This window comes from Rana temporaria, chromosome 10 (genome assembly GCF_905171775.1).
Source record: "Rana temporaria chromosome 10, aRanTem1.1, whole genome shotgun sequence".
In the NCBI taxonomy this organism is placed as follows: Eukaryota; Metazoa; Chordata; class Amphibia; order Anura; family Ranidae; genus Rana; species Rana temporaria.
This window is the reverse complement of record NC_053498.1, coordinates 123781840-123809512: the sequence shown is the minus strand read 5'-3', so window position 1 is coordinate 123809512 and position 27673 is coordinate 123781840. Positions and strand designations below refer to the sequence as shown.

At 42.1% G+C, this 27673-nt stretch overlaps 1 protein-coding gene across 2 annotated transcripts in view; it reads left to right on the top strand.

Moving 5' to 3' along the window:
* The window catches only part of KIRREL3 (kirre like nephrin family adhesion molecule 3), a 1042107-nt gene that overhangs the window by 624342 nt on the left and 390092 nt on the right, over positions 1-27673 (top strand). For both annotated transcript variants that reach the window (XM_040326200.1, XM_040326201.1), the window contains exon 2: positions 12762-12818. In XM_040326200.1, the coding sequence (XP_040182134.1) occupies positions 12762-12818 (57 nt within the window). The remainder of the gene's footprint in view (positions 1-12761; positions 12819-27673) is intronic.

Below are 27673 nucleotides of genomic sequence, written 5' to 3'. Positions count from 1 at the left end.
TTAGGAAATGCTACAATTATTGCATGGAACACAATTATATAAAGGCCAGCTGAATCTAAATACAAAAAAAATAAAAAATAAATATTGCAAGGAAATTCTATTTAATCTGGTCATTGATTCCTACCACCACTGAGGCGTCACATGGCTGCACAGCAGATTTAGACCCTCTGTGCCACTTTCACACCTCCTCCTCCTTTCTCTTTGCAATATCAGCACACCCACCCTGAGAACCCTGGTGACACCGACCCTGAGCTCCTGTCCTTCTACCAGTGCCCCTCCCACCCTTCAACTTTCAGAGAAGCCACTCCCACTGAAAGTCTGATTTCTGGTTTCCAGCTGGCACGTGGCAATTCATTTTTATGTAAAATTAACAGTTTATGTAAAGATGATGTCCAATCACTCGGCAACTGAGTCATTTTGAGTCGGGTATCAGGTAACACTCTACCAAGTAAGCATGTATGATTACATCCAAATCTGGTTAAGATTTAGAGCTATCACAAGAACTATCACAAGGATGTGTGTGTGCTCAAGGACAATATGTTCTTCTGATCACCATAAATAACAGTGGAGCTGGCTTACAAAAACTGGAGGACACGTGGACCTCTTGTCCATAGCAACTACATTTATTTGCTTCGTTGAGGGATTGCTGCTCAATTATTGCTTCAGTTTTTGTAACTTTTGTCCTTAAAGATTCAACATGTGGGGGCTTTCCTTAGACAGGTTTCAGCATAAATGTTAATTACTGGCAAGCATGCTTTGCAATCCATTTAATTAAAATGTAGATTAAGAAAATCGGAGAGAATCCTCTTAAGAACGGTAGAAATCTCTAATGTGAGGGAGCATTGTTCACCCTTGCAATAATTTCTGATAAATGTGTACAGTAGAGCCGTGAAATGGTAGGATTTATAAAAATCATTACCTTTCTTGTGCTTTTTAGTTGTTCTTGGAGTATTCATCATGCTGAATAGCACACACTGAACTTTTGCTAGGGAACTGTAGACACAAATTCTGAATCTATCGAAATGAAGAACATACACAATGTATATGGTGATTTTTGATTAATGTAATTTAAAGCTACTTCAAGCCCTTCAGCTTTAGTAACCTAACTTACCTGTAATTAAATTTGTATCATGTCACGCAGGCTAATAGATTCTGTAGAGCTCACCTGAGCATTCTTTTTCTACTTCTGAACTTCTAGTGGACAGGAGGGTAAGGTCTCCAGGCTAAATTTACTAGATACCGTTCCTATTACTATCTCGGTTTGCCTCCTAGGCCTAGTAGAGGAGATGGCACCACGCAGGGCTCAGAGGACTTTCCTAACTTTTTTATGCCTGTAAGGCCATCTTGTGCTGGAAGAAACCAGAGGATCCTTCATTATCTTACTGGAAGGATCTTGTCAACAAGGTTCTGCCCCTTTATAAAGCCACATACACGCGTAGGGGTTGCCTTAAAATTCAAAAAAGTATGGCAGTGTTGGCTTTCAGCCACAGACATGCTTGATTGAGTCCTTCCACTGATGTCAATGAAAGTTGAATTCTTTCTGCCTTAGGTAAACTGGGGTTCCTAGTTATGGCCAGGGATGCCTTACTGCTTTATGTAGTGCTTTATGTAGTTAATGCTATGTATTAGAAATGTAACCAATTTGAGAGGGCTTGTTATTCCTTTTGTTGCATACTTTATGGAAATGTTGACCAAATGGGAACGAGGGAGGGGAGTGGGAGGTTTCCTCTTTTACTTAGCTGTTTCTGTTAGATGGGCTCACCGACCTGGAGAGTTTTATCACTGGGTTGTACATTGTTGTGGATTGTACTGGTTACTTTTATATGTTGAAAAAAGCCTAATAAAAAAAAAAAATAAGTACTATATATTGTTTCCAACCGTTATTTGAATGCTTTCACTGACTGTAACACAAATTGTTAATAGGAGAGATAATCCTCGGACTCCTCAGACTTTCCCCCACTAACAGATCATGTTACAGGCAGTGAAAGCAATGAGATAACTTTTTTTAGTGGAAAAGAGGAGAAGGGGCAACTTCCCATTAGTAACTATTAGCCGGATTCATAAAGACTTACGCCAACGTATCTACTGATACGCTGCGTAAGTCCACGGATGCGTTTGATTCTGCAACGGAGATGCTCCTAAATTTCGACTCCATCCGACCGACATAAGTCTCCTATGCCGTCGTATCTTGGGCGCATATTTACGCTGGCCGCAAGGGGCGCTTCCATTAATTTACGCGTCAAATATGTAAATGAGCGAGATATGCCGATTCACGAACGTACTTACGCCCGCCGCTGTAATCTACGCCGTTTTACGTAAGGCGTACGTCCGGCGTAAAGATAAACCACCAAAAAGGAGGCGCAACCCATGCAAAGGTATGGACGACGGAACAGCCGGCCTATTTTACGTAATTTACATAAGTCGTACGTGAATGGGGCTGAGCGTAGGTTACGTTCACGTCGAACGCATTGAGCCGTCGTATCTTAGGGAGTATATGCAACGTGATTATGAGCATGCGCGCGCATGCGCGCGCATGCGCCTTTCGTTCGGGCCCTTTATTTACATGGGGTCACGGTTAGTTTAAATGTATCACGCCCACTACCTTCGTACTTTGAATTAGGCGGGCTTACGCCGGCCCATTTACGTTACGCCGCCGTAACTTAGGGAGCAAGTGCTTTGTGAATACTGTTCTTGTCTCTATATGTTACGTCGGCGTAGTGCATATGAGATGCGCTACGCCCGCTCACAGATACGCCGCTCTACGTGAATCTGGGCCTATATTTATTGAATTTAGACTGGAGACCCAAAGCAAATAATCCCCTGCACTTCAGAAGTTAAAGTGGACTTTCAGTCATTTTTTTTCAACTTTCCATCTATTGAATCTTCTGCCCTTGTTGTTTTAACTTTGAATAGTAAAACTTTTTTTTTTTATCTGACAGTAAATAGCTTATACAGCCCTCTTCCTATTTCTTGTCTGGTCATTATCCTAGGCTTATGACATCATGCACAGCTCTCTCACTTTTGTGAGAGTTTGTTTTGTCATAAGAGGGCCAATGAGAGCTGCAGAGCTGGAGGTGTGTGTCTGTGTAAATCCAGGAAGTGAACAGGCAGCAGCTTCAGCTGCCCACAGTTAAAATGACTGCAGCCTGACTTGGTGGAGGGAGATTTTTGCAGCATATTTGACAAGCAGAGAATCTCAGTATATATCAAATATGATGCAAAGTGGTTGGAGGGAGGCTTCAGAATGGCAAAGATGTTTTTATTACAAATTATGTGAGCAGACTGCAGTTCCTATTTAAAAGATGAGTTTCACTTTTGTAAGATGTTGCAACCATATTCTGGGTGTAACATGTTACAGATGCACCAGCCCTTGCGCCCCCCGATCCCCCATTCTGACAGCTAGAAGAGGAACTTCTCCCCCGCTAGCTGTCACAATCTTAAAAAAATGTGGCTGTGCAAGACTCCGCCCCCCGAAGGCGTCATCCATTCACAGTGTTTTGTGAATGGGAAAATGACAAGGTCTGACAGCCTTTGCGGCTGTCAGCTTATAGTTCTCAATAAACTACCAGGGGACTGCTGAGCGCTGTGGTAGTTCATGAAGTCTTCTTGGCACAGTGTAACTGCCTGGCTGTATCGGAGGTATGGCCAGACAAATACACACAGTCTGCAGGACCATGGCATTACATCCACAATCTGCTGATTGTGGGTGCAATGCTTTACAGGACCATTGCAAAAAAATAATAGGTTTTACTATTGTCTGTAGAACGTACAACACTTATGGCGGCACTATAAAGGGGAAGTTCCATTAGAATGGCGCCACACTTTGGGCTGATTATGCTAATGTCCCATCTCATAACTTGCTTCTGAGCATGTGCGTTTTTTCCCCCCCGTCGTTAAAGCGTACACACGACTGTTTTTTACGACGAGAAAAACAACTTAAAATGCTCTGGAGCCTACACACGATCGTTTTTAACGACCAATTTAATTTTTTTTATTTTTCTCGTCATGAAAAACGTTGTATGTACGCAGCATAAGAATTGGTAAGCTGCAATATAACAAATGTTTTCTACCACTGTAATGCCTAGCCACATACCTGGAGGGTAGAAACACTCCGCGTTAAAGCACAGGCTGTAAATTCCTCAAATATACTGCAACATCATTCACTGGCCTTCAGTGGACACCACAGTAAAATAAGCTGTTATTCCTTCTTGGTATCACAGGATATATATCAGTGTTGTTTATCCATATATTTATTTGCCTGAGCGATATTTGATCTCAGCCAGAGCATATTTCTAGCACGAGGGACTTGGCTGGAGGTAAATTTGAGATATTTGGATTTGATGAATGGCCATTCTATTCTCCTCCCATCTGTACAGCCGTATGACAACATGCAGGCATCATCTCCGTCCCTTGCCTCTTAAAGCAGCAGCACAGTGCCAGCACTGCCATCCTCGTACAGCTCACTCCTTGTCGGAAGCACAAGAGTCAACCATAAAATCTTCTTTTTTTTTAGACGGTATTTTCGGCAGCAGATGTTTCTCTTTTCTTACAAAGCTCTAATTGAAATTAAAATGTGCCAGTTTAACTGATGCAGCCGCTGAAACTTTAATTGGCGTATAATGGCTTAACCAATCTAATACAAATCAATGGCTAAAAAAATAGAGCCTAAGTGCTACTTAATGTATATGGAATAAGGAAGGGGGACTAGACTCACTGAGGGTCCAGAAAGAGACAGAAGCTGCACAGATGCTTCCTATTCTATTGATAGGTCGCTGTGCGGTTATTTACTAGACATGCAAGGATAACCGTGACCTAATGGTGGAGGAATCGAGTTGGAGCCCAGTCATAACTCATTTTTTCTTGTTTTTGGCAAAGTGCTGTCTGTTTTTTTTTTTTATTGCTGCCATGTAGGTGATTGGGGAAATTTCCTAATTTTTATTTTCCTTTACCCGCGGTTCGGCACTTTTGCGGCCCTTGGGGCCCCTGCAGTCAGTCTGCTTACTCAGTCCAGTGAAGGTAAAACGTTCCTTAGAATGGCTTTGAATAGTTAAATGGCGTCATTGGCGTGGTTTATTTTTTTATTTATTTTTTCAAACTGTCCTACTTTTTCTATGCTGTTTTTCCTTTTTAACTAGACCATCTCTTGTAGAGTGCATAGTTTTTGACTATCTCCTGTCGTATGCCAAAGTCCCTGAAAACTTTCTGTAACATTCAATAAATATTATATGTGTAGCGCTACCTCTGTAGGAGCCGCTAGATATTTACCCGGATCTTCCCTAGATTCCAACTTCTGCAGCCAAGTACACAGTATTTTCTTCCACAGCCAGGTGCACTCTTATTTCTACTTGTTACACCAATAACCAGTCTATGACTTTTTGTTTGTTTTTGGTTGTTTTATTGGAGAACTTGGATAGGGACGGGATGTAGTGGTATACTCCATGTCTCAACTAGATATCACAAGGACAGCTTCTTTAACTGGACTGTGGAATAAATGTATGATATACGGTACACACTTGAGCAAGTCTTTTGTAGAAATAATGGATGGTTGTTCTGCAGGATACTAGCCAGTATCACCTTTCTGGTGACTCTAAGACACTAAGATCCTTTAAGTCTGTACTCACAAGGCTTCTGGACCAATTGGCAGCCTTCTTTCATTTCTCCAGCAGCACCCTTCAGTGATCCCAGACAGATCTTCTAAGGACAGCTCCCCCTCAGGCAGCTCTTCAGAACACTCTGGTCAGAATTTCTGCCTCCAGGCCAACCACCCAATGAAGGGTGACCAGACATCACCGGTTACCGGGGACAGTTCCCGGATTGAGGACACTGTCCCCGGATTGGATTTGAACAGGGGCTGGGGCAATGTCAGCCCTTCTCCAGCATCCTAATAATAAACTACCCATTGCACACAATAACGTTTAAAGTAACTTCGACCCTTCATGCTGTCAATACGGCTCCCTAATTTGAAACCAATGCATGTGCTTTCAGCTAATTTGTAATCGTTGCCACAGACATGTCTGCAGCATTTGAATTTATTTTATTCCAGCTATGCATATTCTGACACACTGTAACCACGCAAACGATTTAAATCCTGATTGGGGCGCTCTCTAAAATGTGCCTACATTTCGCGCCTGGCGCCAGCTCAGACGCTATTGACTTCACCTTGGCAATTGGCGAGTTAAAATAGAACTGCTTGGGCTGACCCGTGTTAGAATATAACAGAAGAAACATTTTGCCATCTTTCAGGCCAAGACCTGTGTCTTACACACATCTGTTTCTTAGTGATAGTTTGAAGCCCCCCTCTTCGGCAGCTTGGAGGGATCAAAGGGGGCCTGTTCCTAAGGCGACGTGGAGATGCCACATCCTGGACAGCTGCTCAATTCCAAAGGGCGGAATTATCTGTACTTCAGGAACCCATATTTTCATTTCCCAAGTAGAGATTATAATTCTGTACACTGTAGGCTCACTTCATAAATTCTTTTATGCTTGAGTCATTTAGTCCTCGCATGCTGCAGGAGTTTGAGTTGCTCTCGAATCCTTTTACCCAGCTGGGTAAGTGGGAAACTATTACTTTTCAAGCCTTATGTGACAATTAAAGAGATGTGGCGTGGTTTGAGTCATCATGTGATACTCCTTGTTTAGATAATAAATTGCAAAGGTACTCCCAGCCTGTACAAGGGCCTTGTGCGAGAGCGGTAAACACTACAAGTTTCAGCATAGCTTGGCGGCACACCATTACATCATGGCTGCATGATCCTCCAATCCAGCCTCTAAGGCTCCATGCACACTGGGCTTAAAAAAGAAATACCGGTTCCCTTAGCAAGAAAAAAATGCTCATATAGAGCATTTATGTACAATGTTGAGGAGTGTTTAGCACTTTTTCTGACAGAAAACCCCAATCAAAAATGCCTCAACGCTGAGCCTAAAAAATGCCTCTAAACCTCCTAATGTGCATGGACACAGAGGATAACAATAGCTTGAAGCCTGAAGCTATAAAACGCTAGAGGGGAAAAAAATCCATTTTTCTCAATGGAGATGGTTCACATCTCCACTCCAAAACACCTGAAGCCCAGACGCCTGAAGCTCAAACAAGTTCTGGACCCTTTTTTGTGGGCGAATTGGGTTGATTTGGGTGTTTTTGAACATTTGTATTCCCATAGAAACTAATGGAAACAGGCGTTTTGTCGCATTAATCTGTTTTGTGAAATAGAATATTCACCCAGGAACAAGATAAAAAAAATCTACAAACATAGCAACAAATGATGAAAGAGATGATAATTTTTCCTTCTGGCTAAAATAAAAAACGTCGGACAACGCTGTATGCAAACGCGCAAATACGCGCGACAAAACGCCGGAAAAAACGATCAAAAACTCTACGCTCAGGTGTGAATGCAGCCTAAGTGATGGAACTATACTGCCGGAGCGCATTTATGGTGGCAATGCTAGACCTAGACCAACAGAGCATTGGTGCACTTGACGATAGTCCAAGTTAAAGTGGATGTAAACCCGAAAAAAAAAAAAAATTTGATGCCACAATGTAGGGCATAAGATTTCCTATCATCTGTGCCCAGTCTTGCCACACAGTTAATCCAGCTCTGAGCAATCCTCTTGTATTGTTCAGTGAAATAAAACGGACTTACAGAGAAAAACCTTAGTCCGTTCCGCCCCCTTGCTGTGAGTGAAAGGTTATTTACATATCTCGTGCACTAGCCTGAGACAGAGGCACATCCTGTGTAAAAAGTTCACAATTCACATTCCTCTCCCCTCCCTTCTAGCTCTCCCAGGATTGGCTGCATTTACTGTGTTTTGACTGGATGTTTCTCATCATGGGGTGTGATCCACATTGTGACGAGGAAATGCATGTATATTGCAGTAAAAACAAAGAACAAGTGATCTGATTTAGGTTAGATGTACTAGTGAGAGCTGGGCAGAGAAGAAGCTTGAGTGATCTAAATTTTTTATATTGCAGTGTGTATGTCTGAGGTCACCTGATCACATTTGCAGCATCAGGTTTTTACATATCTCATGCACTAGACTGGAGACAGGCATTATTTTTTAATTCCCACCCCCACTCCTTTTCTAAAGTCATGTGGTTACTTTTCTGGATTTTGACTGGATGTTGGTGATCATAGCAGAATTTAGTGTAAGGAATACACAGGAAAAAATGCATGTTGACAAGGGGAGTGTAGAGCTGGGCGGGGGAGTCTACTGACATCGCAACTCCACCCACCGAGCTTCGGGCAACAGACCTACCGACAGAATCTGCAGTTTTTCGTGTCTCATAACAGACAGAGGGGAGACATTTGACAGGTAAGGATACATGCAGGAGGCATGTATATCCTTATAGATCAGCACTATGGCAGCAGTTTAGAAAGAATAAGAGTGGTTTTACATCTACTTTAACGTGCATGCAGTATAACTGTATAGGTACAGTATAGTCTCAGCACAGGTGCAAGGTAGATGTGGTTTAGATGCTGGAAAGGTTTAGTATAATGCAGTATTGGGCTGGTATAGGTGCAGTCTAGGTTTGGAATAAGTGCCGCATAGCGTGTAGTATGGTTACAGTATGGACTGGGTACATTGGTGTCCAGTTCTCAGTGGCTCAATCCCTGCTAGCAGTATCGCAATGGGCAAAAAGCCATCTCACCAGTCCCCAGGATGGCCTGTTCTCCAGGCAACGTAGGCTGTCCTAATACAATCTGCACTAACACGTAACACAAGGCACAGTAATGCACGTGTGCTAATGTACTGCAACAGTATTACCCCATTTTAGGACAACGGGGCTTAATTTTTCATGTGGCCATGGGACAACAGTAGACCCACAGATGGTTTTGCCCTAGGCGGCGTTCTTCTTTAGGGAAATTTCCTTAGCAATAATTGAGAGTTCAAAAAGGTGACATGCACTGACCTTATCAGCTGACTACAGATTGTTGTCAGTATGGCTGTTCATTACCATCTTCTATGCAATGTAACCCAAAAAAAAAATCCCATGGTTATCGCAGCCTTTGCAGGATTAATTGTAGCAGGGTTTCTGTCGCGGTTTTGGCTGAATCTACGAAAAGCTCCGTGCTGCACTGTAATTAGAAACAATTGCCACAGGTTAGTTTTATAGCGCTCCCTTGTGTGCAAACTGCAGCTAAATCCACCTTTGACCTTGGCCAAGGTCAGAGCACTGCCCTCGAGTCTGATATAACTTTGTCTCTGGAACTCTGTGACCTAATTCCAAACTGCCGGCATCTAGAGCACTTCAATTCCCCGCATTCCCTATCGCATTGCCCGCACACCTTATCTGCTCTGCACTTGGACAGACCCTCAGGTGCGCTGAAGATTAACAAGGTTTAGTAAAAACTGATCATGAATAAAACACCGGCGACATTTCCGCTGGGATCCAGGCAGGTGATGAGAATCTTAAGTTCAGGGCTGGCTGCCACCGAATAAATATGAAATCTTTTGTTTTGCTGAGTTTAGGCCCCGAGGCGGCACAATCTGGGTGGCAGCGGCTAATTATTCCACTATTATGCTGAGAACCTGCCATGAATCCTGGCAGGGGCTATTCCACGGATAAGTACAGTGCTATTGAAAGCATATGGGAGATTTGCTGTTTTTTTAGATCACTGGAATTGATGCAAAAAATGATGAGGGTGGGAGTCAACTGCTAGCCTGTTGGTCAACTTGTGTGCAAATTCACAGGATCACTCCATCTAATAACAGATTTTTCTTTGTTTGGGGTGAATACATAGGAAACTAAAGGAAAGATTGAATAGGTGCATAGTGCACTTAAAATATATTTAAAACCCAAACTGTTTATTCTTGTTATTTTTTATATCCTTTAATTAAGGGTTAATACCAGGAATCTGCTGCTTGACTTGTGATAACTGAAATACTTGCCATCTATTATGCACATATGACATTTAGGATTCTAAAACTGACATACTTAATAGTCCCATAGAAAGGTGAACATTGCCATGCAAGCAAATGAGAAATAAAGAAATCTGAAGGTGTCATTATTATTACTATTACAATATGCTATAATTTTTCCTTCCCCCCTTTTGTTTAATGATCTGGTCTGGATAATGAAGATGATGGGTAATCATTCACAGCCATAGGAAGCTCAACAGACCATATGAAACCCGTAAAAAGGTAGATTTTGTGTCGGCTCAGATAACGCTTAGTGTGATTAATCACAGACGAGGGTTTCAATCTATCGAGCAAGCATAACTGTATATTTTTCTGTGATCACTCATAGGCCTGGCTGAGTCACAGTCAATTCTGGGGCCGTATCTTCAATGAGAACACTGGCCTAGTTAAGATGTGGCTGTTTTTGCAGCTAGAATCAGCAAATTCAACCAATCAATAGGGTAAGAGTTAATTTACTAAAGGCAAATGGGCTGTTCACTTTGCAAGGGTATTTTCCCCAGAGTGGTGAAATTTCACTTAGAAAGAATAAAGAAAGGAACCAGGAAAATAAAAAGAACAGCATGTTTGCTTGCACATGATTCAATTATAGATGTGAAAGGGATGTAAGAGAACAAATTCCGTTGCAAAGTGCACAGCCTATTTTCATAAAGTAAATCTACCCCTGTGTCTTTACCTCCCATAAGAGAGCAGCCAGTGTGCAGTCCACCAGAACCTGACACCCTCATAAACTATCTATCTGTTATGGCTCACCTCTAACCCACTGTGATAAATGATAGCGGAGCACACAAATATGCTGCCTTGTCTCCTCCCATGCTCATCTCCAGGACTCCTCCTGAGTCTCTCCCAGCCAATGGAACTCCCTACCCCAATCTGTTCTACTATCTCCTACTCTCTCCACTTTTAGACAATCCCTGAAAACCCTTCTCTTCACAGAGGACTATCCAGCCTCTACCTAACAACTGCACTATTATTTTGGCCATCAGATCATTCCCCACAGTTATTACCTTTTTTATCACTTGACCCTTGCTCTTAAGCCATGTACACACGATCGGAATTTCCAATGGAATAAAATCCGATGGAATTTTCCTTCGGAATTCCGATGAAGCTGACTTCCATCAGTCTTGCATACACACTGTCAAACTAAAGTCACACAAATTAGTGGTGACTGGGACGTCTAGTGGGACTGGACGCTGCAGATCTGCACTCACCACTATCCCACTGTTTACACAGCACGGCACTGCTTGAGAACCCAAGTAGGGTTCATCTGCAAATTTGCACATTATTATGAAGGGCACCAACCCACACTGGTGGCTCCAGTCATGAGCCCATCGCAGTGAGGAGCCCAACACTTGTTATTTTTATTTTTATTTTGCCCACCAGATTCATATACATCCACTAAAAAATTACGGATTACCACCTTCACTAAATGGTATGCTACTTAGTAGCACTACTGAAGTCAACAACCAATATTTATTGCACTTAGGCAGCGCCATCACCCTTATCACTTATCCAATATATCAGACTAAATTCCGACCATCCAAAACACGGTGATGTAAAAAAAAAGAAAAAAATTAATATCAATGCTTCCGAGAATGCGTCGACTTGATTCTGAGCATGCGTGGGTTTTTTCTCCGTCGGAGTAGCACACAGACGATAGGAATTTTCGATGTTTTATTTTTTTCCGATGGAAAGAAAAACTATGTTCTATTTCTGAACACCGACGGTAAAAAGTCTGATGGGGCCCACACACGTGTGTACGCAGCTTTAGAGTGTAAGCTCTACTGAGCAATGAACAGGGCTCTCTGATTCCTACTGTATCAAATTGTATTGTAATTGTACTGTTTGCCCTCATGTTGTAAAGTGCTGTGCAAACTGTTGTAACGATATCAATCCTGTATTATTATAATAATAATAATAATAATAATAATAACATAGATCAGGGGAGAGGCAGGTTCTATCAAAATATGGAAGCAGGGTCTTTATATTTGCAATGATCTATTGAAGAGAAGGACCTCACTAGCAAGTATCTGCCATAACGGAGTGGATTTATTTTCCTTCTTTCGTGTATCACTATTTAAACATAAAGAATTAAATGTACCTTAATGTAAAACATGTTAATATACTGTAGATATAAAGAGACGGAAAATCTATTTGGTGAATGTTTGCCAGTTATGCTGTTGGAAGGTTTGCCTAATCTATAAAGCACAGTTGCCACGAGCTTCCAGTGGGTTGAGGCACATGCGCCACCTTTCCAAATTCTTTAATGGAATAAGTAGGCCTCAATAACATTTTGCCGTTTTCACAATGCGAGCAATGCTAAGCCTTCCAGCCCTGGTTTTTTGGTTGCAAATAAAAAAACATTGATTTTGGGACTTAAGTGTAGACTGCCACCTCTCTCCCAATAGAATGATTCAGAGTACCTCCCTCTCACTTACTGTCTACCACTGACGATCAAAGAGGAAGGAAAGGGGGTGAGTAGAGGTGGCAGCTCCTCATGGGCCAAAGTCCCCCTGCTGACCTTATGGAACCCAGTTCAGTCATGGGAGTATTTTCTTAACCCCCCCATTTGCGGCCCTGTTGTTGCATATTTGATGTATGCTCTAAAATCTTTAATTGCGTAGGTTGGCATTGGCCCCTTATACCCAGATTAAATTTCCATATGTAGCGAACATGAATTCCTGCGCATGGTGGGAGAATTCAGTGGCATCCAGGATGAAAAGTGGTCAGACTAAATATTTTTTTTAATGATTTTCCTCATATTTCAAAACAATGTTCATTATAACATATTTACATACTTCCAACTGGGTGGTGTGATTAATTTTCTGTCTTTTGTGATTGTTTTTCAGAATTTGGTCTGGCTCTGGGATTTATGTCAAAGGACAAGTTCCGTAAAATGTCTGAAGGTGAGTTCCATTTTGCTTACTGTCTGCCGGAGATGGCTGCTAGTCTTAAGCCTCCACACAAATGGAGCTTTCTTTTGGTAGTATTTGATCACCGCTGTTTAAAAAAAAATATATAGATAATGAAAAAAGACTAAAATTGTTCTAAAGAAATCAAAACATGGTGGTGGCAGCATCATGTTGTGGAGATGCTTGTCTTCAGCAGGGACAGGGAAGCTGGTCAGAGTTGATGGGAAGATGGATGAAGCCAAATACAGGGCAATCTTAGTAGAAAACTTGTTATGCCCTGTACACACGATCGGTTCATCCGATGAAAACGGTCTGATGGAAAAACGGCTGACTTTCATCAGTCTTGCCTACACACCATCAGTTAAAAAACCGATCGTGTCCAATGTGGTGACATAAAACACAATGACATGCTGAGAAAAATTAAGTTCAATGCTTCCAAGCATGCGTCGACTTGATTCTGAGCATGCGCGGGTTTTTCACCGATGGACGTGCCCACAGACGATCATTTTTTTCTATCGTTTTTTTAACCATCAGATAATTTTAAAACAAGTTCCTAGTTTTTTCACCGATGGATAAAAAACAGATGGGGCCCACACACGATCGGTTCGTCTGATGAAAACGGTCCATCAGACCCTAAACATATAGCCAGAGCTACAATGAAATGGTTTAAATCAAAGAATTTCAATGCATTAGAATGGCCCAGTCAATGTCCAGATCTAAATCCAATTGAGAATCTGTGGGAAGACTTTTAAATTGCTGTTCACAGACGCTTTCCATCCAATCTGACAGAGCTTGAGTTATTTTGCAAAGAAGAACGGGCAAAAATGTCCTCTCTAGATGTGCAAATCTGGTAGAGACATTCCCAAAAAGACTTGCAACTGTAATTGCAGTGAAAGGGGGTTCTACAAAGTATTGACTCAGGGGGGCTGAATACAAATGTACCCCACACTTTTCACATATTTATTTGTAAAATATTTTAAAAAACATTTATTATTTTCCTTCCACTTCACAATTATTTTCCGTTTGTGTTGTTCTATCACATAAATTCCCAATAAAATACATTTAAGTTTTTGGTTGTAACATGACAAAATGTGGAAAATTTCAAGGTGTATTAATACATTTTCAAGGCACTGTAGATAGAATAAAGCCCTGGTGCCCAACCTGCGGCCTGAGGGCCACATGCAGCTCTTTGGTACAGACAATCTGTGTTTTAATACTTGATGTCAGTGAATGGAAATATTCCTTTAGACTAGCTTTAGTAATTAAACAGTTTGGTTCTTTCTTTCATGCTATCTTACATTTTTTGTGCTGTTCATCTTTTTTCTCTTTTTAATGTTTTTTCCTCTGAATGAATGAATGAATGAAAAACTTATATAGCGCGGCACATGCGAACTGAATCGCCTCTGATCCTCTTCATTTTAAGTGGGCTGTTGAGAACATTGATTCGTATAGGGGCTTTTCTTAAAACAATGATTTCAGGCAATTTCATGTAATATGTCTCCAGTGTATGACTGGATGTCTGATGAAGCTTGTTTCCAGCCTCTGGCCATTTCTTACTACTGTACATGTCTACAGTCTCCAACCATCTCTTGTTGCATGTTTGCTGTCTCTTACCATCTTCTGTTGTATGCCCCCAGTCTCTAACCAGCTTCTGTGGTATGTCTGCAATCTCTACCCATCTTCTGTGGCATGTTTGCAGTCTCTGACCATCTCTTGTTGCATGCCTGTTGTCTCTGATCATATACTGTTCCCTTTCTGCAATCCACAAAAACTCTTTTGTTGCATGCCTGTTGTCTTTAACCATCTCCCGTTCCCTGTCTGCAGTCTTTGACCATCTCTTTTTGCATGCCTATTGTCCCTGGCCATCTTTTGTTCCCTGTCTGCAGTCTTTGACCATCTCTTGTTGCATGCCTATTGTCCCTGGCCATCTTTTGTTTCATGTCTGCAGTCTCTGACCATCTCTTGTTGCATGCCTATTGTCCCTGGCCATCTTTTGTTTCATGTCTGCAGTCTCTGACCATCTCTTGTTGCATGCCTATTGTCCCTGGCCATCTTTTGTTTCATGTCTGCAGTCTCTGACCATCTCTTGTTGCATGCCTTTTGTCCCTGGCCATCTTTTGTTCCCTGTCTGCAGTCTTTGACCATCTCTTGTTGCATGCCTATTGTCTCTGGCCATCTTTTGTTTCATGTCTGCAGTCTCTGACCATCTCTTGTTGCATGCCTATTGTCTCTGGCCATCTTTTGTTTCATGTCTGCAGTCTCTGGCCATCTCTTGTTGCATGGCTATCTTCCCTGGCCATCTTTTGTTTCATGTCTGCAGTCTCTGACCACCTCTTGTTGCATGCCTATTGTCTTTGGTCATCTTTTATTCCAAGTCTGCAGTCTCTGATGTCTTTCTATAGTAATATATTATCTTAAAAATTTCAGTGGTCCCTGAAATGTCAGGGGCCACATATGAGACCCCTATTTTAAATAAGTGGGATAGAATATGCAGATCTAAAAAAATCATTAACTGGACGAACTCTCTAGCATTTACCACAAACTGAAATGGGTTTTGGATGGACTGAGCCTTTAAATTACTTTGTTTTCTGAGGCCCATTTTTAATAATCCCAGGCCCTCGCCCCACTGCTGTCCATCTTGTTCTGTTTTCAGTGGTGGTTTTTACATGAAATGGCATCAGTTACAGTAACAGAGACATTTGTTCCCCCCCTTCCACTATTCATCGCCGTATCAATCACTGAAGTTCAGCCGCCACATCCCTATCACTCAGGTACACTCAGGCAATTAGCCGTCCTCCAGTCTCTGACAAGTCTTCATTTCCCTCCGTCACTCTTAGGGGCCCACTTATCACACTCTTGGCAATTGCCTTTAAATGTAAGTCTTTTATATTCCGCCGGGCGCTTTGTCAAATGTTTGTTAAAAGGCTGTTTTAGTAACCAAATTGATCCAGCACGGGAGAGGATACATCACAGGTTCTGCTACCTTTTAATGGACCAACAGGGGATTGGTGCGCGGAGTAGTGTTTTCTCTTCTTCCACTCTCTGAATTTGCGAGACTCTCTTGATAGCCCATTAAAAGCAAAGCAGAAATAAAAGATGGCTTTAAATATTTCACACAATTTGCTACCTTGCAATCAGAAATATAATTTCGCCCATTTCCGGCAGATGTCAGGTAATACTTGTATTCATATTAAAATGGTGAAGATGGGTGTGTATTTATGGCTGAGTGCGCCTTTCCACAGACCAATTATGTTTTCATTTCATCAAAACAACAACCAAATACAGTACAAGCAGCGCCATCCAAAATGTGCATTTGCTGCTTTATCCAAAAATTCTACTGCAGAAAGTAGTAAAGTTCGTTTTACACCAGCTTTCCTCACTAAAGAGTGATCCATGTTTAGATTGCTTTTCAGATAGCATTTAACAGGTGGCGAGGAGGGTTTATATTGCCTTCTCACTGCCTGCTTTAACACCTTGAACCTCGCACTAGCATGCCACAACCACACGTGCTCTCCTATTCAGCTGGTAGTACTGGCTTTGGCAATGAGCCCTTAGTGAAGGGGATGTATGCCTCTCCTCCCTCTTTGAACCTTTGTAAAGCCAAACGAACCTTCCCTTCACTCTTGCAAAATTGTAGGGGTTCCTTTCCTGTACTGAAATACTGGCATTTCACTGCACACTGTGAGTTTTCACAATGTGTATTAGAAGTTGCAGTCAGTTTCTATCCTAAAACAGGGAAAGTTACTGGGCGGTCTGGCAGTGCCTGACATTAAAAGCTATTACAAAGCGGCTGTTCTATCTCGAGCGGTGGAATGGGCACGGGACAGGAAAGGTAAAAGATGGGTGCAAATTGAAAAGGCACAAGCTAGGTCACAATTGAGTAATATTATTTGGATCCCTGCACAATATAGAGCACTGGGCCACAAATCTTTTGATATAACACGGGACACCCTACGAATGTGGGACAGAACTCAGACACTTTTGAACAGGGAATTCAATTCCCCACTAATGATTTTAAAAGATAACGCTTACTTTGCACCTGGGGAAAAAAAAATAGGTGGTAATTGGATTAGGAATAACACGGTACACCTAGGAGATATCACAAAAGACGGAGAGATAATGACATACGAAGAATTGAAAGCTAGAACAGAATATTGGAATCTCGATAGGTGGCATTACTCCCAGCTGCATCACTTTGTGCGGCATCTCCCCCACCCTCTACGGACGGGGGCGGAGTTGACACCACTCGAGAAGTTATGTCAATCGGAAAACTCCAAGGGCACAATCACTAAACTATATGGGATACTGGTTAAGATAGGAGCACGGGATGAAGCACCGTTTGTACATAAATGGGAAAGGGAGCTAGAAATCACGAGAGGGACAAACACTTTCCAGAGGATCATGCAATTAACACACTCCTCCGCAATAGATATACGAACAGCCGAGGCAAATTATAAGTGCATTTCGGGTTGGTACATTACCCCTGATAAAGCTAACAAGGTTAGAACTGACCAGTCCGTCGAGTGTTGGCGGGGATGCCCGGAGAGAGGAACGATGGCACACATTTGGTGGACTTGCCCGAAAATCCAAATCTATTGGGACACAAGAATAAGTCAAATAAAAGAGATTACGGGTAAGGAGATAAAGAAAGACCCCTGGGTAGTGCTCTTTCATGGGAGTCAAGAGGGTATAAAAAAATATAAGCAGTCCTTATTACCACACCTGTTAAATGCAGCGAAGAGAATCATACCAAAAAGGTGGCAGGAAAAGGAAAGTCCATCCCTGTGGAACTGGATAGATGCAGTGGAGGAAACTTATAGGTTGGAAGAGCTTAAGGAAAGTCTATCAGAGTCAAGTAACGACTTTAAGAAAAAATGGGAAAAATGGAAGGAGTACAAAAAAACAGGGAGTTATGTAGAGAGTCTAAGAGTACCCTAATTCCTTCGATTCCGAGGATATGAGGTATAAGCGGCCTCGAAATAAAGCCCGATCGTTTAGACTGTTATTTTCAAATCCTACGCATTTTTGGTAAAATTCCATAGATATTTTAGCGATGGAAAAAGATAAGTTCCCTGGGCGCCACGAGGGGGGGGGGGGGGGGGGGGGGTCTTTTCTGCTTTATATGGTAGTGAAGTGTCGACATCCCAGAGGGGACATAAAACAATAAGAGTATGGATAAGATTCTAGCCCCTCGCCAGATGCCGATACTTATACTTATTACTTGTGAATATATTGTATAAGAGTGGAAGAAAAAAAAAGAAAAAAAAAAAAAAATCTCTTTTGAAGCCTATCGGAAGTTACGGCTATTTTTGCCTTACATTGGCTATGTAAAAATACCACGCATGATGCAAACCGCAAATAAGAGACGTAAGAAGCATCGATTCATGAGCTGGTCTCTAGAACTTGGTAAAAGCTGAGGTGGAAAAAAAAAAAAAAAAAAAAAAAAAAAGAAGTTGCAGTCAGGGAAGGCAAAATACAAGCGGATTAAACTTCGCTTTAAATGTGTCACCCTCTACAGTGTTTGTTTCCATGATTTCTCCTACTGTAATTGCACCCTCCCTTTGCACCCTGCAGTGACTATACTGCCTTTCCGCCTGCTAATATAAATACAGAACAGGAGCCCTGAGAGGCAGGAGCTGCTGAGTCACTGCTTGGAAGGGGGAGCAGGCAGGTATTTTATGTATGAACTTTTTGATCTACTTCTTCAAACCAGTCACACAAGCCTTGGGAGCTGAATATATCAGCAATGTCAAAATTGTTGTTCTGTTACAGAAATTGGCAAATTTTACAAATCACACAGCATATTTCTCTCCCAAAATGTGACTTATGCCAATATGTCAACCGCTTACAACCACATTCTCTTTACAATATATATATATATATATATACACAGGGGTCAAGTCCTGGGGAAAAAAGTGTGGGAACGCCCACCCAAGATCCACTCCCCAACCCCCCAAAAAAATGTATGTGATTTATGCCAATATCTCAACCCCTTGCAACCACCTTTTCTATAAAACCTATATCTATGCATTTAAAAGAAATGCATTCTGGGCTTCGGACAGACAGGGTTTATGGCAGGCGGCTCAGAAAACGTGCCGGACGCATCCAGCGAGGTGTAAACACATCATCTGTTGTATCCGGTTTATTTTCTGGCTCAGTAATAGAGGAGATTTAATTTGCGGTATATTACTATCCACAAGTGTCTTCGCTTCCACGCAGCATTGTCTCCATATTATCCACCCGTAATGGGTAACAATGTATCTCACCACGAGTAAACTGGAGCCAGGACCCATTCCACAAAGATATATTTTATTTCTAATCCCCCAATTTGGACCGGTTTATGAAACATCTGTTCAGGCCAGCTAGAAGGCAATTTGGTTATCTGTTCCCAGCGCAGAGTCAGGAGATGAGTATACTGTATGGAGCACATAGAAATAGCGGGAAGTGTCATATACAATAAAATGGTACAAAAACATATATTGTAGATATTTGGAAGATTTTTCTGGGAAAATAAATCTTACTCTGATTATTTCTTATGTTTGTTCTGCTGCTCAGGGTATGTCAGAACCTCCAGTAATATTGTATAAGTAGAGCCTGATATTTGTGTTTGATAAAACTGACTGCAAATGCCTTTAGGCACAGGACTCTGCACATGGGGCCTTATCAAAGAAAACATCCTGTTAAGCCCCGTACACACGGCCGAGGAACTCGACGTGCCAAATGCATCGAGTTCCTCGGCTAGTTCAGCCCTGAAGCCGCCGAGGACCTCGGCGGGCCGAGAGCTCCCATAGAACAACGAGGAAATAGAGAACATGTTCTCTATTTCCTTGCCGAGGTCCTCGTCGGCTTCCTCGGCTGAAAGTGTACACACGGCCGGGTTTCTCGGCAGAATTCAGCCAGAAACTCGGTCGGAAACTGAATTCTGCCGAGGAAACTGGTCGTGTGTACGGGGCCTTAGATATGCATGATCCTAACTGACAATCTTCCCCTGTCCTAAATTATTCAAATGTTTTTGCATTTAAAATAATTATTAACTTAAAAATCTTGGATAACAAAGATACATAGTAACAACTGAGTTTAAAGTGTATGTATCCCAATAAACAATGTTTTAGTATGTTTAGCATGATCCAATACGTACTGTATAAACGTTTCTTAAGAAAATCTTTTTTTTCCAATTCTGTTGCAAAATTTCTTACCTGGAGATCCTGCCAGTAACAACACTTCCAGTTACAGGCACAACACTAAAGCCTGGTACACACTAGCAGTTTACTAACTATGCATGTTAGTACAGCAATCTCAGTCGCTGAGCTATTGTGTTCTCACAGGGGGATGTCCCCTGCCCTCCGCCAGAACACACCGGTCAGCACTCTCAGCCAATGATTGAGAGCGCTGATAAACAGAACTTTTTCGGTCCTGCCACTTCAATAGAAGCCGTAACGTTCGGCCGACTTCTGTCGGACCGGCTGCCATACACACAGCCCAAATGTCAACTGCTTTCTTTTATGCCGGCCACTACCTCCAGATATTCAGCCTGTGTCTACAGGGCATAAATAGGGTTGCCACCTCATTCCTTTAACCACTTGCTGAGCAGCCGCCGCAGTTTTACTGTGGCAACATGGCACGGCTGGGCAAAACGACGTTGTGTTACGTCGCTTTGCCCTGTGGCCACTAGGGGCGAATGCGCCGCTGCTAACCCCCGGAGCTGATGTGAGTGCCCGGCGGGCGCGATGACTGTCGGGCACCTGCGATCGCTTGTGACACAGCGAGAACTGACAACTGGTAAGCAGAACACATGGGGAGGGTGAATATCCCTAACGGGCACAGACAGCAATAAAAAGAGAGACCCGGATTCAGATAGGAGTTACGACAGCGTATCTCCGGATACGCCGTCGTAACTGAGTGGCGGGGTCGTATCTATGCGACTGATTCGTAGAATCAGTTACGCATAGATTTCTCTAAGATCCGACCGGCGTAAGTCTCTTACACCGTCGTATCTTAGGCTGCATATTTACGCTGGCCGCTAGGTGGCGCTTCCGTAGATTTACACTAGGAATATGCAAATTAGGTAGATACGCCGATTCAGAAACGTACGTCCGCCCGGCGCATTTTTTTACGTCGTTTGCGTAAGGCTTTTTCCGGCGTAAAGTTACCCCTCATAAAGCAGGGGTAAGTCATGTTAAGTATGGACGTCGGAAACACACGAACAGCGTCGTATTTTACATCAGTCGTTCGCGAATACGGCTGTACGTAAGTTACGTTCACGTCGAAAGCATTGACAGTTTGCGGCGTAATTTGGAGCATGCGCACTTGGAAACGTTCAGGGACGGTGCATGCGCCGTTCGTAAAAAAAAGTCAAATACGTGGGGTCACAATTAATTTATATAAAACACGCCCACATCAGCCACATTTGAATTAGGCGGGCTTACGCCGACACATTTACACTACGCCGCCGTAACTTAGGGCGCAAGTTCTTTCTGAATACGGAACTTGCGCCCTAAGTTACGGCGGCGTATTGTATCTGAGATAAGTTACGCCCGCCGAAAGATACGTAAATGTATCTGAATCCAGGCCTGTGGTTCTAATGCCTCTCTACTTGACCTAAAACATGCCTTTAGTTGTATTTTAAAAGGAACAGCCCCCCTTTCTCCAAAACGGTGCATGCAAGTGCAAAGAACAGACACAGAAAATAACTATTTACTTTATTTATTCTTACTAAATGTTGTGTTGTGCCTGGAGCTCCCCTTTCCTAGGATAAACTAGGAGCCTTTCTAAAGCGAAGCCATCAATGCGTCACACAGGATCCTTATCTGCCATCGATACCCTCTGTTGCTATTTTAGTCTTGTGCCTCCTAAGGTAGGATTTTCCGGTGGATTCACGGTAAAGCAGGTGTATGTCTTAGATAAAAGCGCTGGGTCCAAGCTGGCAGTGCTACACTGAGCTAAGTGATCTGTTCCGGCTTTGTTCCTAAGGGGTGCCAAATACAGCGCGTGGCACTAATGGTTTAAATCCATTGATTGGCAGCGTGGTGCCTTTTCTCCCCGTTCCCCCCCCACACCCTCCTTCAATCTATCATTGGCCGCGGCTACGTACCGCTGAGTGGAGAGCTAGAAAAGCAATCCATTGCCTTCAGTCGATTTGTGATTGAAATGTGACATTTGGATGGAAGTTTCACAGGAGAAAAAAAAAAATCTATGTCGGGCTCAGAGAGAAAAGCTTCGACTTCTGAGAGAAAAAAAATACTCTGAAGTGCTTTTTGGGAAAATTGTCAGGGAAAGGTTAACCTCTTATTCATTGCAAGCTGCAGCCAGAATAGATGGTGCCATTGTTTCTAAAGTTTGCTGCACCTTGGCCTAAAATGTGATCATAAACCCGTTATATTTAGTTATTTAATATTAACTCCTTCACACCTAAGCCTTTTTCTGACACTTGTTGCTTACAAGTTAAAATCTATATTTTTGGCGAGAAAATTTGTTAGAACGCCCAAACATTTTATATCGATCGATCGATCGAACGATAGATAGATATATATTGTGACAGCAGGCAGGTAAAATCGCCTGGTTGCATCCAGGATGGCAGATATGTGTGTCCCAGATTCAGGCTCTATGCTGATTTGTACCACTAGGGGGAAGTGCTGAGACTTTAGACTGGGGAGTGTGATACCTGTCTGTGTGGTGAGACGACACCTGTGTGGCAAGCCTCTATTTTCATGTTTCTTTTTTTATTTTGCTGTTTTTGGACTATTGTAAATAGTGTAAATAAACTGCACCTTTTTTTTTCTCCTTCACTGTGCCGAATTTTTGTGTAGTGAACCCATCCTGGGGGTCACATACACCCGTTGCCAAGCCAACACCCTCACAATATATACTGTATATACTCGAATATAAGCCGACCCGAATATAAGCCGAGACACCTAATTTTACCACAAAAAAATGGGAAAAATTATTGACTCGAGTATAAGCCTAAGGTGTCCATCTGCCCATGCCTCACTGTGCCGATGCCTCACTGTGTCCATCCCTCACCCATGACTAGACTTACATTTAACATGGGAGTATATAGAAGGGGTGCCCGGCTTTGAAAAATCGGTGCTCCCTGGCCGTAGGTCCCCCAGACAGCAAACTTTGCACACTTGTAGAGGAAGAGTGGGGCTATATGTGTGCCAGTTTAGCGGTTCCGGGTCCCCAAAGTCCGGGAGATCAGGCGCAAAAAGGTGACTTTGGTATAAGCCGAGGGGGGCATTTTCAGCACCAAAAAATGTGCTAAAAAACTTGGCTTATACTCGAGTATATACGGTATATAATATATATATTAGCAGAAGCTCTAGAGAATAAAATGGCGATTGTTGCAATATTTTATGTCACACTGTATTTGCGCAGCAGTTTTTCAAATGCAATTTTTTTGAGAAGAATAAATACACTTTCATTAATTGAAAAAAACGAAACGGTAATGTTTGCCCGATTTTTTGTAGAATATGAAAGATGATGTTACAAATAAATAAATACATAACATGTCATGCTTTAAAATTGCGCACACTTGTGGAATGGCGCCAAACTACAGTACTTAAAAATCTCTATAGGCGACGCTTTAATAATTTCTACAGGTCACCATTTTAAAGTTACAGAGCAGGTGCTAGAATTATTGCTCTCGCTCTAACAATCGCGGTGATACCTCACATGTGCGGTTTGAACACTGTTTACATTTGTGGGCGTGACTTGCGTATGTGTTCGCTTCTGTGAGCGAGCACGGAGGGATTGGGACGCTTTAAAATAAAAACTCGTATTTATTTTATTTTTTTACACTGTCCCTTTTAAAAAAAAATTCTGTTCACTTTTATCGCTGTCAGAAGGAATGTAAACATCCCTTGTGACAGTAATAGGTAGTGACAGGTACTCTTTATGGAGGGATAAGACCCCAAATCCCTTCTTTGCACTTAAAAGCATTTTAAACGCCAAGTTTGGCTGTTTTGAATGCTGTAATTTTTTTTACATTTGGCGCCTTTAAGTCTTTCGTAAACCAGAAGTGATGTCATGACATCGCTTCTGGGTTACTAGATCCGAGACCCAATCAAACCTGATTCCGGCTCCATTCTGGTCTGCGGACAAGCCGGCTGGTCGTCCGAGCCTCCCGGTGGGAGGGGAGAACCTGGGCGAGCTGCAGAAGGGGGGGATCCCTTCCCTCCTGCATATGATAACAATTGATCGCTATAAAAAAGCCAACCCTTCAACCCCAAGACTGCATATTTATGTACAGTCGATAAGAAGGGGTTAAAGTGGTATAAACCCAAAAGCAAATATTTATTATATTGCACCTTACCAATTCTTAGATGTGATGGCTGCATTCATTTTCTTTTTTGGGTTTTCTTTCTTCTATTTTCATATAGTGATCCAGCCAACAAGTCTGTTATTGTTCACAGCACAAGCTCTCTTTCAAAATGTATCATGGATGAGCCAAACCACTTAACACTGACAGTGGTGGTTAAACTGATCAGCTTTTATTTATTTGTAAAACCTTTATCCAAAAAAAAACAGTTTGCCGTAACAGTGTAAAAGAGTTTGGCTTCAATTTGTTAGTGGCTCTAAATTTGTAAGCAGATTTAGAGCCACTAACAAATTGAAGCCAAACTCTTTTACACTGTTACGGCAAACTGTTTTTTTTGGGGATAAAGGTTTTACAAATAAAGAAAAGCTGATCATTTTAATCACCCCTGTCAGTGTTAAGTGGTTTGGCTTTCATTAGGTGAAAGCAGAAGAGAAAAAGCCAAAGAAAAGAAAACTGATGCAGCCCCCACATGATCTAATGATGCAATATATTACATTTTCGGATTTGGGTTTAATACCGCTTAAAAGCTGAAGTTAAATCTGCTTATAGTTTTCCTTCCATGCTCCCTCCATCAACATGCTAATGACTTTATTAAATAAAACCTTTTTGTTTTTATGACGCACCTTATTTTATACTCCGTGATGTTGAGCCTACATGATTGAAAGAACTAAAATCCAGGAAAATAAATAAATAAATCGATGAACACGTTTCATTCGACTGCAGCAATTAATCCTACACTGAGATGTAACCTCAACGCCTGGGCTCCATTCACACCTGAGCGTATAGATTTACTGCCATTTTTCTGACATTTTTAATTATTTTAACACTTTTCAAGTGTTTTAGAAGTGTATTACAAGTGTTTTACAGCTTTTTTTTGTTTAGCCAATAGAAAGCACTAGGGGGAGGAAATTTGGGGTGGAGAACTGCTATTTGAGCGTTTTGCAAGCATTTTACAAGCGTTTCTATTGTAGTCTATGGGGCCAAAACGCTTGTAATCTGCCAAAAAGAAGCTCATGTACTTTTTTTAAACTTCAGGCATTTTGTTTCAGGCAACCGAACGCTCATATGTGAACAGCAGCCATTGAAATTAATGGGATTTTGCTTGTTGGGCATTTTTGGAGCTTCAGAGCTGAGCATTTTTACAAGCCTGAAAATAACCAAGGGGGGTTGTAACCCTGTCAGTTTTTTTTTTTTTGCCATCTCTGTCCCATTAGGGAGATTTACCTTCACTTCCTGTCTCGTAGCCTTAACATGGAGTGTGAGGAAATCTCTCCAAAGTGAATGCCCCATTGGAAGATTTCCCCTCTATCAACGTTCTGATGTCAGCCCAAAATTTGGGGTTTTCTTTAACTTTTACTGTCGATGATACCAGTAAACAGGACAAATGGAGAGGGTGAATGGGGTACAGACATAGAAAACTGTCAGGAGTTCTAATCCTCCACTCTATCCATTTTTTTTATTTTTTTTTTAATGTACAGCTTCTGTGAAGGCGGAAAGCTAACCTGGCTTCAAAAAAACTTTTACTCCTAGGCAATATATGGTTATTTTATTACAACGTTACGGATTTAGAGATAAATTAATTCATGACTTTCAAGCCAGTGATGGTGAACCTTGGCACCCCAGATGTTTTGGAACTACATTTCCCATGATGCCCCACTACAGTGCAGAGTGCATGAGCATCATGGTAAATGTAGTTCCAAAACATCTGGGATGCCAAGGTTCGCCATAACTGCCCCTATATCAAGTGCCCTAAAACTTAGTTTCTTCCAATTAGGACGGGGTACACGACAAAGCTGCCCCTTATCCCCATTAGCCATAGAACCTCTTGTAACTGCCATCTTACATCACCATGATATTACATGCTATTCTAATAGATGTACTAATTTTAAACTCTCTATGTATGCAGATGATGTTTTATTATTTTTGTCCAAACCTATAATGTCTTTACCAAATTTATTTGCTATTCCTAATAAATTTGATAACATTTCAGGCCTCTCGGTTAATTTCTCTATAGGGCTCTTTCACACGGGCGTTTTTTTAGGCGGACCTGAATGGTCCTGAACGGGCACTCCATGCTCCTCTATGGAGCCGCAGATGTCAGTGGTGACATGCCCGCTGACATCCGACCCGCTCCGATCCGCCAAAGTGTGACGGAGGAAAAACCTACTTTTCCTTTCGTCTGGCGGATCGGATCGGGTGAACACGGACAGACGGTCCGTGTTCATCCGATCCCCCCCATAGGGGAGAGCGGAGAAAAGACAGGGCGGTCCCTGCACAGTGTGCGGGGACCGCCCTGTCATCCGCCGGCTCATCGGGGATCAACAGAGCGATCCCTGCTGAGCAAGCGGAGGTTCACGGGGCGAATCATTACTGATCCGCCCCATGTGAAAGGGGCCTTCTTTCCCTTTTATTTGGTCTACTTCCTCTATTTCCAACCTAGATATCATTCTCTCCTCAGACTTTCAATAGTTTTTCAAGTATAATTATCTTCCGTTACTTGGTAAAATTAAACAACTACTTAAAACATGTACCACTTATCATATTTCTTTTTTAGGTAGAGTTGTAGCTATTAAAATGTCTATTCTTCCCAAACTCTTATATTTGTTCCGTTCTCTCCCAATTTTTATATCTAAAACTTATCCTCTTTAACCACTTCAGCACCAGAGGATTTGGCTGCCAAATGACCGGGCCACTTTTTGCGATTTGGCACTGCGTTGCTTTAACTGACAATTGCGCGGTTGTTCGACGTGGCTCCCAAACAAAATTTACGTCCTTTTTTTTCCCACAAATAGAGCTTTCTTTGGGTGGTATTTTATCACATCTACGGTTTTTATTTTTTGCGCTATAAACAAAACTAGAGTGACAATTTTGTAAAAAAAAAAAAAATTTTTTGCTATAATATTCCCAAAAAATATATAATCAGTTTAGGCTGATATGTATTCTTCTATATATTTTTGGTAAAAAAAAATCGCAATAATTATTGATTGGTTTGCGCAAAAGTTAAAGCATCTACAAAATAGGGGATAGTTGTATGGCATTTTTATTAATATTTTTTTTTCTAGTAATGGCGGCGATCAGCGATTTTTATTGTGACTGCGTCATTATGGCGGACACATCGGACACTTTTGACACTATTTTGGGACCATTCACATTTATACAGCGATCAGTGCTATAAAAATGCACTTCATCGCTGGCTCTTGGACATTGGCTTGGCCGACTACCCGATCCAGTTACTGAACTCTGGCTATGTTTTGACTATGCTTAATCTGTTTACCTTTTTATTTTTTTTATTAAACAAGTGTGATTTAGCTGTACTAATACTGATCGCTGCTCCCGATGAGAGGGAGCAGACGATCAGTGTCCTGTCACTAAGCAGAACGGGGAGATGCCTTGTTTACACTGGCCTCTCCCCGCTCTGTGACCTGATCGCGGGACACCGGCAGACATGGAGTCCGTGGGTCCCGCGGGCACTGTCATGGAGCTCGCGGCCACTGGGCATGCTGGGAGAGAAAACATATTTGGGGTGGACATT